Source organism: Achroia grisella, unplaced genomic scaffold (genome assembly GCF_030625045.1).
Source record: "Achroia grisella isolate CSIRO2021 unplaced genomic scaffold, CSIRO_AGI_Agris_v1 utg2506, whole genome shotgun sequence".
NCBI classification, from domain to species: Eukaryota; Metazoa; Arthropoda; class Insecta; order Lepidoptera; family Pyralidae; genus Achroia; species Achroia grisella.
The window spans coordinates 923,932-940,828 of record NW_026712741.1 but is presented as its reverse complement, the minus strand read 5'-3'; the positions used below and the strand labels follow the sequence as shown (position 1 = coordinate 940,828).

Genomic DNA, 16,897 nt, shown 5'->3' with positions numbered 1-16,897 from the left:
GGTTTGTGAGACATTGAGGTAGTGGATAGGGTTGACAACTTCTGACATTTTATGACAAGGTGTCAGAGAGAGAGAGATCATAAATTTCGTAGTAATTTTCAAAATATACCATTTAATTTATTTATAAATATTTAAAATGGAAAAGAATTTATTTTGGAACTGCTGTTTGTTTGGTAATTTTATCATCTAATTTTGTTTTCTACGATGGTGGCAAAAAAGCATACGGCGTATCTGATTGTAAATGGTTAGCGTAGACAATTCGTAACGGTAAATTTCAAAATCTACCATTTATTTTATTTATAAATATATAAAATAGAAAAAAAAATTTGCAACTGCTGTTTGTTTGGTAGTTTAATAATTTCTATTTTTTATATTCTACGATGGTGGTAAACAGGCATACGGTCCATCTGACGGTAAATGGTTTCCGTAGCCTATAGACGTTACACATCAAAATCAGTTCGATTCTGTTTTACGCAAAAACTGCGTAAAAGAGTAGCAAACATTCATACATACAAACTTTCGCATTTATAATATTACTAGCTTTTTTTGCACGCGGCTTCGCTCGCGTTAATTTATCCTCTTAGGGATAGAAATTATCAAAATCCTTTTTTAGGGGATGCCTACGTCATAATAGCTTTATGCATGCAAAGTCTCAGCCCGATCGGTTTAAAATTGACAAAGTTTCATATGAATTTTCATCCCCTATTTTATCCCCTTGGGGGTAGAATTAATTAAAATCCTTTCTTAGCGGATGCCTACATAATAACATCTACCTGCATGCAAAATTTCAGCCTGATCCGTCCAATGGTTTGGGCTGTCGTTGATAGATCACTATGTCAATCAGTTACCTTTGAGTTATATATATTTAGATTAAAATAAGTTTTTTTCTTTATTTAGCACAGCTAGTATTAGTAAGTAATTGTATATCTTTTTCAGTGTCAAATTTGGACTATACGAGGTGAATTTCACGGACCCCCACCGTACCAGAACGGCTAGGAAATCAGCAAAATACTACGCAGAGTTCATTAGAACCCAAAAACTAAACGAAGCAAATAATAAATCTAGTAAATTTTACACACTGTGTTCATATTTAATCCTTACAATACTAACTCTTGCTGTGATAGCTGCAATTTCTGTGTGTTGGAAATCAAAAGCTGAGGTTAAAGCAAGAAAAATGAAAGAATTAGAAGCGCATTCTTTATACCTTATGGAAGAAGTGCCGATCAGAAAATCATTTTAATTTTATTTATTAATTATTACTTTTGTTATAATAAAACTCTGTATATAGAATGGGTTCTTTTTTTAACCATTAAATCCAATGTAGAACTAAAAAATTTATGAGACAATAACAGTTTTGACATGATGTCTACGGCTACCTTTTACCATCGCACCGCTCGCCATCGACAGGGAATTCATCCCCACACGCTGGAACCTAAGTGGTCTCGACAGTGCGGTTTCAGAGGAGCTTCCTCCCGCGACACTTAGATTGTGGAATGAACTACCTGCCGAGGTTTTCTCGAGAGACTACAGCATGGGGGTTTTCAAGAAGGGTATATTAAGGTTTCTTAAGGGTCGGCAACGCGTATGTGACACACCTGGTGTTTCAGGCGTCAGGCTACGGTAACCGTTTACCATCAGATGGGCCGTATGCTTGTTTGCCACCTAAGTGGTATAAAAAAAAACAGATAATATAAAAAAAGTAATTAAATTGAGTTTCTTGCCAGTTCTTCTCAATAAAATCTATATACTAGACTGGACGGTAGGGAAAAAATATATAATATTAAAATTTTGACTTTCATAAGCGTCTAAAATGATGAATCATTTTTTAATTTTAATTTTCATATAATTAATTGCAATGCAGATAATCTAGAAAAACTGATATATCCAAAAAGTCAAGATCGCTTAAAGGCGATCGATGAAGCACAGGACCCATCGTCCTGGAAATCTTTGGGTGAGGCCTATGTCTAGTAGTGAACGTCTTCTGGGCTTATATTATGATGATGATGATGATGATGATATAAGTCGAATCAATCGAGATTCACTATTATAATTAGAATAAAATAAATAAGATAATTGAACTTTCTTTGTCTTTTAAAAACCTCGTCACCCGAACGTAATTTACTCTTTAATTTCATAAGCATGGTAACAAATAATGTTCTTGAATACAAAGTGAACTTAGATAATCGTATAACAACTTACCATAGATTAAACAGACATTTCGTTCTGATTACTTTGACAGAATAAAAACTTGGTGATATATCACATATTCCACTCATTTCTAGATACGATTGACACAACCTAATAAATACAAGTAAAGTATTTATATACTGATAATGGAATACATCTGTTACGGAAATAAATGTCCAAATATCATCCATTTCAACTGTTCAAACACTATTTCATTATTGTATTCATATTTTATAATATACATGTTTAATATTTTCATTTATTTATTAACTAACCACATATAATAATATAATAATAATCTCAGGACAATTCACACAGCGCCATCTAGACCCAAGTTAAGCTAGCTAAACCTTGTGTTATAAGTACTAGATAACTGATACAAATACATAGATATTTTTTTCTAAATACATAGAAAACACCCAGATCGACACAAACAATCATACTCATGAATACAAATGTTTCTGCCGTGCGAGGAACCGAACCCGCGACCATCGGAAGTAAGGCAGTATATTAAACCACTAGACCATCGAGGCCGTACTAATATTATAAATGCGAAAGTAACTCTGTCTGTCTGACTCGCTTTCACGCCAAAACTGCTGAATGTTTGGTACATAGATAGTCTAGATCCTAAGAAAAGACAGTTCATTGTTTTTAACATTATACTTTCTTATTTCTGTTTTAAATAAGAAATTATAAGGAAAATATTGTGTTAACCTTTTTTTATGATTAGACTGAGTAATACTGGATGAGTCAATGAAGAACTTATAGAATATATGAATCTAAGAAATGTAGAAATGTATTTATAATAATTAAATGTAATTATAAACGTAGGTAAGTGTTGTCTATTCACTACTTGATATAAAATATATAAGACAGTGATATTAAAGATTTATCTGCATTTATAATAATGTGCTATATTGAATTCATTGTGTTAAGGTAAGTAAATGATTGTATAATAATTATAAAAATAATAAATAAATGTATAATGTTAATTTCAAAATAAAATACTGTAAAGTTTCATCAAAATCCGTTCAGTAGTATTTACGTGAAAGAGTAATAAACACGAAAGTTTGTGAGTATGGACACAGATAATATAATATCTAGACACGCGGTAGCCTGTCAAGCCGAGTTTCAAGTAAGATAACTGGCGAGCGGCACCGTGTGTATATTTACACGAACCATTTGGAGCCACTTTTGACCCCCTCATAACTCAAAAACTCTTTCACATAAACCTGTCAAATATGGTTCATATATTGAGACTTGCGAGATAAATATGTGTTCCAAAGTTCATAAACATATCTCAAACGGTTATTTAGATATTAACGTCCAAATATGGTCATTTTTATCACTGATCAACTATAGATCAAAATTATAACCCACTTGGCTAGTTTTCATATACGAAATATACTGTAGCCTTCGCAAGTTCTATACATGTTACTTGTCGGTTCCTATTTTATTACTAGTAGTAACTAGCAATCGAAAGTAATAATTGGTATATGAGAACTAGCCAAGTCAGACCTTAGGTTACAATATATTATCATAAGTTATAAGAAGAAATGATATTTATATATTGTTATAAATACATTTCAGTACAGACCATTGAACTTGGCACCCATTTAGATCTCACCTCTTTTGTCGTAGAAGTCAACAATCAAGGCATATTGATATATCTTTTAACCCCCCCCCCTCCTTTTTAGCCGAGTTTAATATTATGATTAATATTAAACTCGGCTAAAAAGGGGGGGGGGTTAAAAGATACTAAAAAAGATCACGTGATAAATGGACGGACCCAAAGATTAACAAATTTATAATCACCCAGATCTGTCCTATAATCCTCCCCTAGAATATATATATTTTTTTAAATTGTTAGAATAAAAAATGTAACTATTCAAAAGGCTTATATTAAGTTTATTTGAATAAAGGTTTGAAATAAACAATTGAAATCAATTCTATTCTATTCAAATCCGCCTAATCATTATAGAGTTTGAATCATTGCATCGCGTGAGAAATCGAACCCGCGACCATTAGAAATAAACCGGTTAGGTTAACGGCTAGACCACCGAGGTCGTATAACCTACAGATGTTTTTCATCGGTTACAGTGCGTTGATTACAGTGAGTCTGTGCTCCAGTTACCCAACTTTCCCTCCGGACTTTAAGTTTGGAGCAGCCACGGCAGCTTACCAAGTGGAAGGTGCTTGGAATATTAGCGGTAAGTCAGTAAGTTACGTTAAGCGCAGTAAGTTAAGGGGTATTTTATTGAAGTTACTATCTGACCCGCACAACTTCGTCTGCGTTTCATTTCACTACCTTTTGCAATATTTTTCATTGCAGCTCCGCTTCTATTGGTCGTAACTTAATCTTATATAGTTTAAAGCCTTCCTCCACAAATGGACTATCAAACACAAAAAGATTTTTTCAATTCGAACCAGTAGTTCCTAAGATAAGCGCGTTCAAACAAACAAGCTCTTCAGCTTCATAATATTATAATATATAATATAATATATAGATATGAACAGTATGTATTTTTGTCTTCAAAGTTCTGTGAATAAAAAAAAATATAATAAATTCTTTTAACGTCAAGTCGTGTGATTCTCTGATTGTATCAGAGAAAGTATCTATACACGACACCAGAATTTTGTATATATAAAGAGAATTTTTTATATATAGCAAGTAATATTGTTACATGATAATTTTATATATATGTATAATTCTCATGTAACAATATTACTTTGCTATAATTCTCTGTAAGGGCTAATGATATTTTGTGTATATAGGCACAATAGGTTCTTTCATTTCTTATTCCTTCGCCATTCAGGTAATTAAACACTGGAATGCGCTGCCCCTTGACATTAAATCTAATAAAAATAAATCTCATTTCAAAGCTAAATCACAGGTTCATTTTCTACGCAATGTGCCATCATAATTAAATTTCTGATTCTCCTTGTTTATTTCTTTCTTTTCCGCTCTATTTAACTTATTTTCTGCCTCTTACATGGATAATTTTCCTATGTCTAAATATGTAAACCAAGTAATACATACTTGGATTACATATTTATGTTATATTTATGATGTATATATATATATATATATATATATTATATTTATTTATGTGTCGTATGTAAATATGTATGTCTAATAATACGTATTATTATAAAGGTACTATGTAAATGTTTGTAAACTATAATGCGCCGCTTACTAACTTCTCAGTTTGCCTCTCCTTAGAAATAGAAATAGAAATAATCTTTATTCAAATAAACTCATTACAAGCACTTTTGAATAGTCATATTTTGATTCTACCACTCATTCGGAATGCAGATTCATCACAAGAAGAATGAGCAAGAAACTTGTGTGTTGCTCTTTTTAATAGATGTTTTTTTATATAAGTAATTACAGTATAACAAGTAAGAGGCATGCGATAATCAACATAGAAATCGCTACGCACTCATTATTAGTGTAATCAGATAATATTGTCAGTGCTATGGATTTAAAGTTTTTCTATAAAAACATTATAATGATAGATTCGATGATCGTTAACGAATTCTTCAATTTTATAGTAAGCTTTTTTGCAAAGGAACTGTTTTATTTGACATATAAATCTTTCTTCTCGCAGATTTATAACAGACTGGTATTTTATTGTAAAACCTTACGCAATTGCCATAAAACGAATTACTAACTTTAGCCAAATGATATTTAGATGTTAAGTTCGCCATATGTACATTTATATATTGTATTTGTGCATTAAAGTTTAAATAAATAAATATATCTGATAATAGAACACCTATACCTACTATTTTTCATACCAAAATCTCCATAGTCCTTCCGTTCGTTTCATCTCAGTCCTTTCCTATTGCAGATGCAAAGCAGCTTGTTTTATAAGCTATGTTTCGATTATAGCGTCAGATTAGTCAGTGATTCTTATTTCTATGTGTGTGTGTACGAGACTATGTGTTTTATGATTCATAACCCTACTTTGGTTAATAAAACTGATTGCTATCCAGATAAGGGAGTCAGCATATGGGACAAGATAACACACGAGAAAAGCTACCTTATATCAGATGGTAGTTCTGGAGACATCGCTTGCGACTCGTACCACCAGTGGAGGCGAGACCTCGAAATGCTTACAGAACTTGGTGTACATTTTTATAGGTTAAATATCTTAAATTTTTAATACTCCGAATTGAGAATCTAAATATATATAACTCAAAGGTGACTGACATAGTGATCTATCAACGCACAGCCCAAACCACTGGACGGATCGGGCTGAAATTTGGCATGCAGGTAGATGTTATGACGTAAGCATCCGCTAAGAAAGGATTTTGATTAATTCTACCCCTAAGGGGATAAATTAACGCGAGCAAAGCTGCAGGCAAAAGCTAGTTTAAAATATAATTATCAAGGGAAGATAAATATCTCACTTATTCATTGTATGAGCTTGTTTTATTTACATATTTAGTTGATTTGCTTGATTTATTTAATTCAAGTTACTAATGACCATATTATAAATACCTTATAGAATAACATACATATGTAATAACTAGCGGTGCCCGCCACTTCGTCCGCGTGTATAGTGACCTTGACCACAGAAAAAATGTTCAATAATATAACTCAAAAAAGGCAAATAAAATTAACGACTTTCCATACAAACATAAGAGTAACATTTTTACAAACTTTCAGTCTTATTTATTTATATTTAATCAATAGCCTCAAAAATAAGTTTCAAGCTTCTAGCTTCAAAAATGGCGATTCTTCCTTACAACCTTTCATCCTCCCTTTCAAAACCTTACAACCCTTTTTTGGCATTAAAAAGTAGCCTATGTCCTTTCTCAGGGTCTAGACTATCTGTGTAGTAAATTTTTTTTAAATCGGTTCAGTAGTTTTGACGTGAAAACGAGACAGACAGACAGACAGAGTTACTTTCGGATTTATAATGTTAGTAGGGATAATATAATAAAATATAAATCGTGGTCACGGAATTGGTGATGACTGTCTGCCACGTGTAGCGCCGGTACACTGCTTTCGGCCTATAGTCTTTCTTCTAAAAGGTGGGCAGCATATTGGTGGGGACTACTGGGGACCCGGGGCAACGCCTTGAAGCTCGCGTTGTGACTCGATACCAGCTGTGTTACATTTTTATACACTTTACATTTAAAGATACAGAACATATAACATAAAACAATTTTCAGAAAAGTGATCAATAGTAGAAAAATACAGTTAAAAATTAAATTCCGGTAGAATCTATACATATAAATAAAATTGGAGTGTCTGTTTGTAATATTGAAACAACCATTTTTACTACACTCATATTAATATAAATACAGTACATACACCAAAATAACATTTTTTACAATTATTTGCCTGTCTGTCTGTCTATCTGTTTTTTCCGACTAATCTCTGAAATGGCTGGACCGATTTTGACGGGACTTTTATTGGCTGGTTGCTGATGTAATAAGGAGTAACTTAGGCTACTTTTATTTTAGAAAAATAAAGTTGAATTTCACGCGGACGAAGACGCGGATAAAGCTAGTATTAACTATAAATAGACCTATGCCACCTAAAATTTTAAACTTTTGGGATTCTATTAGATCTAAAGTCATTTTCTTTTTGCTCCCACTGCCGCCTGGTTAAGTTTAGAATCCCGAAACAGAATAAGGATTCTGAAATGAACTATTATTTTTCATTCCAGATTTTCAATATCATGGCCTCGTCTACTACCGACTGGTTTCCCTAACCACATTAGTGAAGACGGCAAGCGATACTACAATGAACTAATCGATTCCTTACTCGAGAAAGGTATAGAACCAGCTGTCACAATCTACCATTGGGATATGCCGCAAAATCTCCAAAATCTTGGTAACAACTTTTTAATAAAACTATTTGAAATTCCTGTATACACCTTTGTTTATGGTGAACAATCTTCGAAACTAAATCTAGATCTCAATCTAGCTAGTTCCACGTGGTAGAAGTGCGGATCTAGCCCCCTTCTAATTCAAACGAGAAACGAAATTACGACTGTATGAGATGATGTTCGAACTCCTAGCGGTGTTCTCAGACTAAAATCGTATCCGTCAGGCAGGAGTTGGCCTTCAGCTCCATAAGTCCTTCCGCGTGTTTGGAGTGCCATCTGCACTCGCCCCCTATCATTCTCTGAAGCTGAAAAGGCCAGCTACTTCCAACAGCGTTAGAATAGTTCGATAAAAAATAGATGTGAAGGCTCTTCGAATTCTAGGCGCTGTTTTAAGCGCTCACATTAATATTCTACCACGGTTGTGGTAGATTACCACCTCATAGCAAACATCTGCAGCTCTTGTCATAAGCCACAAGCATAGTTATCATAAACCTTTGTTATATCTCGTGCGTTGCTGGTTCTTCCAACGTTAAGACACTGTATATATAATTCCCCTACTATCGATCCCCTGTCCAATTCAAACGGGGATCGAAATTACGACGGCTTGAGCCGAGGTTCGAATCCCTAGCGGTGCCCTCAGACTAATGTCGTATCCGTCAGGCGGGAGTTGGCCTTCAGCCGTTCAAAAAGTCCTTCCGCGTGGTTGGAGTGCCATCTGCACTCGCCCCCTATTGTCCTGAAGCTGTAAAGGCCAGCTGCGGCCAACAGCATTAGAGTAGTCCGAAAAAAACTGTATAAGTTTGAGAATGTATTTTTAAAATCAATTTAGTATAATTTAAGTTTATCGATGACGAATAAACAAATCTTTTATATTTATAGTATTCGTTTCTTTAAAGGTATAATCACTGCATTACGACAAAATGGTAACGACATTCTTCAGATGTTGTTTTAATACAATGTAATTATGTATAGCATATTAACATACTACATCCATGGAATGCAGGAAGGCAGTCTTAACACGAATAATCCATGGAATGCCGGATGTAGTATGTTAATATGCTATACATAATTGCATTGTATTAAAACAACATCTGAAGAATGTCATTGCCATTTTGTCGCAATAGTTGTTAATGTCAATATATGGATCATATCTATAGGCTACCAATCAGGTATGCCAACGGTTCGAGGAACGTATTACGGGTCCAAGATTCTAGATCTAAGTTTCCTGGAAGTCTTTCTACTTATACCGTTATATACTAGATTTTGACTGGTTTTTTATCCGGTGTGCCTACAGCTTGTTTTCTATTCCTGTATTCCAAAAAGATAAATTATAACACAATACAAACATATGTATTGCAGATATCTTTTTGAATTGCTCTGGGTGAATTCCTATATAAGAAAAATTATTTATATCTAGTACCTATAGTCAAAACTCCACTTAGTTTTGGACTAAACGGCTCGCTGTGAGTTCTCAATGTTAACTTTTATCATAATTGTTTAAGGCATTATTTGACATTAAAATTCTCCTTACTTTTAGACTAAATAGGGCTGTCTGAGTTCTCGAATGATATTTGTTTACTATTATAATAATGGGTAAGGTAATGCCTTACCCACTGGGCGTTACGTACTGTGACAACCCTAAAACTACTTATAGTTATATTTCTACTTTCATTTTTAATATACATTAATTATATTATTAACAGAGTCTTAACACGAATAAATTTTTGGCAAATAAAGGTATTGAAACGGCGAGAGAGGTAAATATCTTTATTTGTCTTAACCCGGTTAATCTTATATATAAAATTCTCGTGTCACAGTTTTCGTTCCCATACTCCTCCGAAACGGCTTGACCGATTCTCATGAAATTTTATGAGCGTATTGAGTAGGTCTGAGAATCGGCCAACATCTATTTTTCATCCCCCTAAATGTTAGAGGTAGTCCACCCCTAAATTTTTTTTTTATTTTAAGGCAAAACAACGTTTGCCGGGACAGCTAGTCTTATATATAAGCTATATTAAACATGAAAGTATAAAAATAACTAACTAACTTATAAATAACTACATTCTATTTGCATCCTCTGGCTGTGTGAGATATGGTTGTAATTAGAGCATAAACACACAACCGTATTTAGAAAGGTAATTAAAATCTTGATTATATTCCAGGAGGTTGGGCCAGTCCCCACGTAGCTGACTGGCTAACCGAATACGCAAGAGTGGTGTTTACCTTATTTGCTGACAGAGTAAAAATATGGATTACAATCAACGAGCCTGTTATGATCTGTGACCTCGGGTATGGTAGTGGTCGACACGCGCCTATGCTGAAGACCCTCCATGATATAGGAAGTTATATGTGCAATAAGAATCTGCTAATTGCTCACGCTAAGGTCTATAGACTGTATGATGAGGTATTCCGTCCAAAGTACCATGGTCAGTATTCTTATACCTGTCTTTTAATTAATTTATTTATTTATTTAAACTTTATTGAAATTTTTATACAATAGCCGGGCTTAATGCTAATAGCATTCTCTACCAGCCAACCTTAGAGAGTGCAGCTCTAAGGCAATTAGTTTACTACAGAAAATCTTTCCTTACTAATATTTTAAATGCGAAAGTAACTCTGTCTGTCTGTCTCGCTTTTACGTCAAAACTACTGAACCGATTTAAATGAAATTTGGTACACACATAGTCTAGACCCTAAGAAAGGACATAGGCTACTTTTGAATGCGAAAACAGGGTTGTAAGGGGTTGAAAGAGTGGGTGAAAGTATCGTCATTTTTTAAGTAGACTGTTGATACTTTTTTGCAAGAGAGTCGTGAATTTGTGGGACCCTGGGCTAAATCTACTTAGGGGCCTACCTAATTATTTTACTCAACTAAAATACAGTGATTAAAAACAAGCGACCAGAAATTCTCCGTTCCTTTCGATAGACGCGCACTTGCATGTCTTGATTGATCTCAGGGTTGCCAACCTTATGATAGGTTTTTTAACATTCTAGATATTTTTTTAGAAGCTAGCGGGTACTGTGAGACTCCTACTCACTAAAAACTCCAAGATATCCCGACGAAGCGCCTATAGCCGGAGTCGCGGAATCGAATGTCGGTTCACCGCAACTCCGGCGGCGTCGGCTCGCTTTAGTTTGCGAGCCCCTTCGCTTTTATTTTGGGAGTCCGCCCCACCTCTCTTGAGAAGGAGCTTCCGCACCTTCTCGGGCTTTTCTTGAAGATGCGACCGCCCCCGCGGTCACACCTCAGGCCCTTGCGGCGATCTGAGGCGCCCATGCTACCATCCACCTCGGACGGCTTTTGATGGAGCCACCCTTATTGGGCGGTATCCATCCTGCTCGGCCCGCTCTCTCGACTGGAGGCTTTGGAGCCCGGCCGTTTACCCTTGGGCGGGGTAAGCGTCTTTAGGCTACGGTAACCATTTACCATCAGATGGGTCATATACTTGTCACTGAAGTAGTATAAAAAAAGACTTTAAAATATATATATTTAATTTATAATGTTTAATTCAGTTTTTCGTTTTTATAAAGTGTATAAGTTATTTATCTATTCAACAGGAATGATATCAATTGTAAATCACTTGGCATGGCTGGAAGCTTTCAGTGATGGTGATTTGTACGCGACATATTTGGCAATGCAGAACACGGTAAGTACAATTATATGTACCTATATATATATACTAGCTGTACCCGCGACTTCGTCCGCGTAACCTACGTATGTTAATATTCTTAGCACTAAATCTTCAATTTAACCGAGAGAATTTCTTTGTATCATACATTTCTACCGATTATACCATACTACGAGTACGTAAGCTATGTCTCGGTTAGCAGTTTATAACACGCATCGCTTTGCTAAAATAAAAAATATATATTAGGGATGGACAACTCTTATCACTTAGGGGTATGAAAAATAGATAGTAGCCGATTCTCAGACCTACTGAATATGCATATAAAATTTCATAAAAATCGATCAAGCCGTTTGGGAGGAGCATGGTAACTAACATTGTGACACGAAAATTTTATATATAAGATAGACTCTTAGTTGAATCTTTCCAGGTGGGAAGGTACAGTCACCCGATATTCTCCAAAGAAGGAGGTTGGCCGCCAGAAGTGGAGAGGATTGTAACAATAAATAGCGAGAAACAAGGGTACCCCAGGTCAAGATTGCCTCCATTCACCAAACATGAGATTGACCTAGTGAGAGGTCAGTAATATAAAGCTGTATGCATAACAGCTGCCGGTCCACCTTTCAAACTAACACTACGCAATACAGCGGAAACCAATATCATTGGAACGGTTAATTAACAAAGCTTCTAATTTATATTCGAACTCCATTCAATGCCAACGATACTTTCTTCAAATGCGAAACACGTGTAGCAATATGAGTGTAGACTCCATAACGGTCGAAATTTTTACAGCCTTCCTATAATATTTATATACATATATACTAGTTCCCGCGACTTCGTCCACGTGGAATTTAACTTTATTGTTCTAAAATAAAAGTAGCCTAAAGAACTAAAAATTATTTTGTTCGTCTAAAGTTATACGTTCCATTGAGTATCAGTTCCCAATGGTTCAAACTAATACATTTACATCCTGCATCATCCCTTATTTTATCCCCATGGGGTTGAATTTATCAAAATCCTTTTTTAAAAAATTATCTCATTCTTATCCAGGAACCTTCGATTTCTTCGGTTTAAATCATTATACTAGCAGATTGATCCGCTCAATCGACGGCAGCGAGAAGCCTTCCTTCTCCAAGGAAGAGGGTTCTTCTTTGTTCGGCGATGGAGAATATAACTACACTTTGGTGACAGGTCACGATTGGACCATGGCTGGTAACGGATGGCTTGCGGTTAGTACCTACTAGAAATGAATTATAGCTCTCATAAATTATGTTACATACACAACTTAAATGTGCATATAGTGTATTGTAGATATACAAAATATATTTGGGTATTCTTGTAACATAACATAAACTGACAATATTACTATACATATTATTATATAACTAGTATTTACATAACCTAATTGTACAACTAAGAACTAAAATAAAAAGCTTAAAAAAAAAAAAAAAAATAGAATATGATAACTAAAATATATTATTAAAAGTGGTCCCTTTAGGCAACGTTCCGAAGATACTGGCAGCGTTCCCTCTTTGAATAGCTAGACTAATTCTTTGTCCAAGGTAGCTGCCAGCTCTTCGGTCTTCTGTGATGTCGACTAACCTTTTCGTTATTTCTTTGAATTTATATCAGTTGTCTAGTACCCATAACACAAGTTCTGCCTAGGACCAAATGGCGATAAAGATATTTCAAGTCAAACTACAATATACAGTAGAATTACTTGCTATGATTATTAAAAATTGACGTGCAAACTTTTAATTAATAAAATTTAAAAATATAATATTATATTTCTTTATTATTCTGTATTTAAAAAAATATATTTTCTTTATTCATCATATATATTAAAACGTCAAGCAAAAACATTGTACCCCTTTTTAAGAAAATTACGCGGGCTGAAATTTAGCGTACTCATTCTTACTAACATTATAAATACAAAAGTAACTCTGTCTGTCTGGCACGCTTTCACACCAAAACTACTCAACCGATTTAAATGAAATTTGATACACAGATCATCTAGACACTTAGAAAGGACATAGGCTACTTTTTAATGTGAAAAAAATATTGTAATATAAGGGGTTGAAAGGGTTGTATGGAAGAATCGTAATTTTTAAAGCTAACACGATGAAACTTTTTTATTTGGCTTTTATGAGATTGTTAAAATTTTTTTCATTATTTGGTCAAGGTCACTAATTTACGAGGACGAAGTCGCGGGTACAGCTAGTAGTTTATATAGAGGAGTGCAGAATACAATTATTTTTTTAAATTATGCATGAAAAATCCATCTAATCAAAGAAAGAACACACATGCATCTATACTATTTTGTTTATTGTTAGTCTGTGGTCAAATTGAGAATAGATTAATGTTTGTCTTTAATATTATTTGTCTATGGTCTTTCTGAATGTTGTAATATGATTAATATCTTCAGGTATACCCAGTAGGGTTTCGTTATCTGCTACAATGGATCAAGAAGGAGTACGGAGATATAAAAATACTGGTGACTGAAAACGGTTACAGCACAGAAGGTGTAAACTACACACATGATGACGATAGACTGAAATATCATGAGGATTATATTAACCAGGTATGTATGACGGTCTTGTTGGTTTAGTGGTTAAGCGCACGGCCTTTTTTCCGGTGGTTGCGGGTTCTATTCCTCAGATGATACATTTGTATTCATGAGTATGTTTTTTTGTAATAATGAAATGGTGCACCCGCCTGCGCTAACGGATTACGCTGGCACCAGTGGAGGATGATAAGATGAGCATGAGGTCAGGTTAGTTAGCCCATCGTAACAAATTCACTAAGAATTTATCACGATGTTTTCAAGGGGGAACCGCGTGGAGGTCAACCTAACATGGTACATTGCTAGCAATGGCGTAATTACTCCACATTACTAACAATCCTCTTTCCCCCTCATGAGTATGTTGCCTGGTTGTTTTCTATGTGTATTATGTATATACATTTGAAAAATGTATTTAAGTATTATTTAGTACACATAACACTTGGCACTAGATGGCGCAGTGTAAATTGTTCTGAGAGTTGATATTATTACTATATGGCACGGTATGCTGAAGTCAAGTCAGTTAGGATAATATTAATAAGAACGAAAGACAATTCATAGCGCCATCTAGTCCCAAGCTAAGCGTAGCTTCTGTTATGGTTAATAGACAACTAATATAAATACTTAAATACATAGAAAACACCCAGACTGATACAAAAATTATAGATAAATACAAACTTTTGTATCGTACAAGTATCGAACTCGAGACTGTCGAAAGCGATATACTAAACCGCTAGACCATAAAGGGATTCTCAAATAAAACTTACATTTTTTTTACGTTTCTTCATGTACAGATGCTACTGGCTATTAAGGAGGACGGTGTTAATGTCATAGGTTACACAGCCTGGAGCCTTATGGATAACTACGAGTGGACCGACGGCTACAAGTGAGTAGATATTTTTGTTTTTTTTATATAGATGACTAGCTGTGCTCGCAACTTCGTCCGCGTTGTATAGGGACCTTGGATAGCAAAAAATATATATAAAATATCCAACCCAAAATAACCATAATATATGGTTATATATTATGGTTATTTTGGGTTGGATATTACAAAAAAGCCAAAGAAAAGAAAGTTCATCGTCCTGGCTTCAAAAATGACGAATTTTCATACAAACTTTCATCCCCTATTTTATTTTACCCCCTTAAGGGATTTTTTTTACATACTTTGAATGTCATATTTATTTATATTTAATATAGCTTAAAAAATAAGTTTCAAGGTTCTCTTAAATTGACAATACTTAAAAAAATGTAGCTGAAAATTACAATATTTCCATACAATCAATCACCTGCCTTTACAACCAATTTTTCGCATTAAAATGTAGCCTATATTCTTTCTGACTATGTGTGTACCAAATTTTATTTTAATTGGTAAATTCACCGTGAATTTATCACGATATTTTCCAGGGGCAACCGCATGGAGATCAACCTGACATGGTACAGTGCTAACAATCGAGTTATTTGTCCACATTACTAACAATTTCCTTCTCTTCCCCAAAGAACTAGTCACACTTACTAACAACCCCCTTTCACCCCATGGCACACTGTTTCTTTTTATTAATTGATGATAATGGAATGATACACCCGCCTGTGCTAACGGTATACTCTGGCGGGGCACCAGTGGAAGGTAAGGTGAACATAAGGTCAGGTCAGATTGCCCATGATGACAAACTAACCAAGTATTTATCACGATGTTTTCCAGGGGGAATCGTGTGGAGGTCAACCTGACATGGTACATTCCTAGCATAAAGATCAATGCACATTACTAACCTACTAACCCCCTTTCACCCCACAGCACAGTTTTAGTTTCTAACATCAATAAACATTTTAATTTCAGAGCCAAATTCGGCCTATACGAAGTCAATTTCACGGATCCTCGTCGTACTAGAACGCCTAGGAAATCAGCGAAATTCTACGCAGAACTGATTAAGCACCAAAGAGTAATTGCAGCTGTTAACGGAACCAGTAGTTCTACTTACATACTGTCAATATTATTAGTGGTTGTGATTATACTGGCACTGATTGCTGGCTTCTATATGTACAATAGATCTAAAGCAAGGAAGAGAGCGCTTGTCAAGAAGGAATTCGAAGCGGATTACGAGCTTCTTATGGCGGAAAAACAAAATGAGTGAAAAGCAATTTTAATTGTAAGTTAATAAAGTTGTAATTGCATGACCTGTATTTTTCTCTTAATCTTTAGTTGGACAAACGATGTCAGTCAAATAAAAGATATAAATATATAACTCAAAGGTGACTGACATAGAGATCTATCAACGCACAGCCCAAACCACTGGACGGATCGGGCTGAAATTTGACATGCAGGTAGATGTTATGACGTAGGCATCCGCTAAGAAAGGATCTTGATAAATTCCACCCCTAAGGGGATAAATTCACGCGAGCGAAGCCGCGGGCAAAAGCTAGAAAAAGATATAAATAACCCTGGAGAACTAACACAGCGCCATCTAGTTATAGTTGCTAGACAACTGATATAAATACTTCGATTTTTTTTGTAAATATATATATACATAGAAAACAGCCAGACTGATACAAACAATGATAATCAAGAATACAAATGTATGCACGGTACAAACTTTTGTATTCGTGAGTATGATTGTATCGGTCTGGGTGTTTTCCATGTATATAAAAAAAACTATATATTTTTATATCAGTTGTCTAGTACC

The 16,897-nt window shown here is 34.8% G+C and overlaps 1 protein-coding gene across 1 annotated transcript; it reads left to right on the top strand.

Moving 5' to 3' along the window:
* Positions 1-3,094: 3,094 nt before the first annotated feature.
* Positions 3,095-16,348, top strand: LOC131842823 (myrosinase 1-like). The gene is made up of 11 exons (XM_059191390.1): positions 3,095-3,123; positions 4,288-4,397; positions 6,187-6,334; positions 7,872-8,038; positions 10,196-10,459; positions 11,592-11,680; positions 12,090-12,237; positions 12,710-12,888; positions 14,085-14,240; positions 15,014-15,105; positions 16,054-16,348. The coding sequence occupies exons 1-11, from the start codon at positions 3,095-3,097 to the stop codon at positions 16,346-16,348; spliced, it is 1,677 nt and encodes a 558-aa protein (XP_059047373.1).
* Positions 16,349-16,897: the final 549 nt, after the last annotated feature.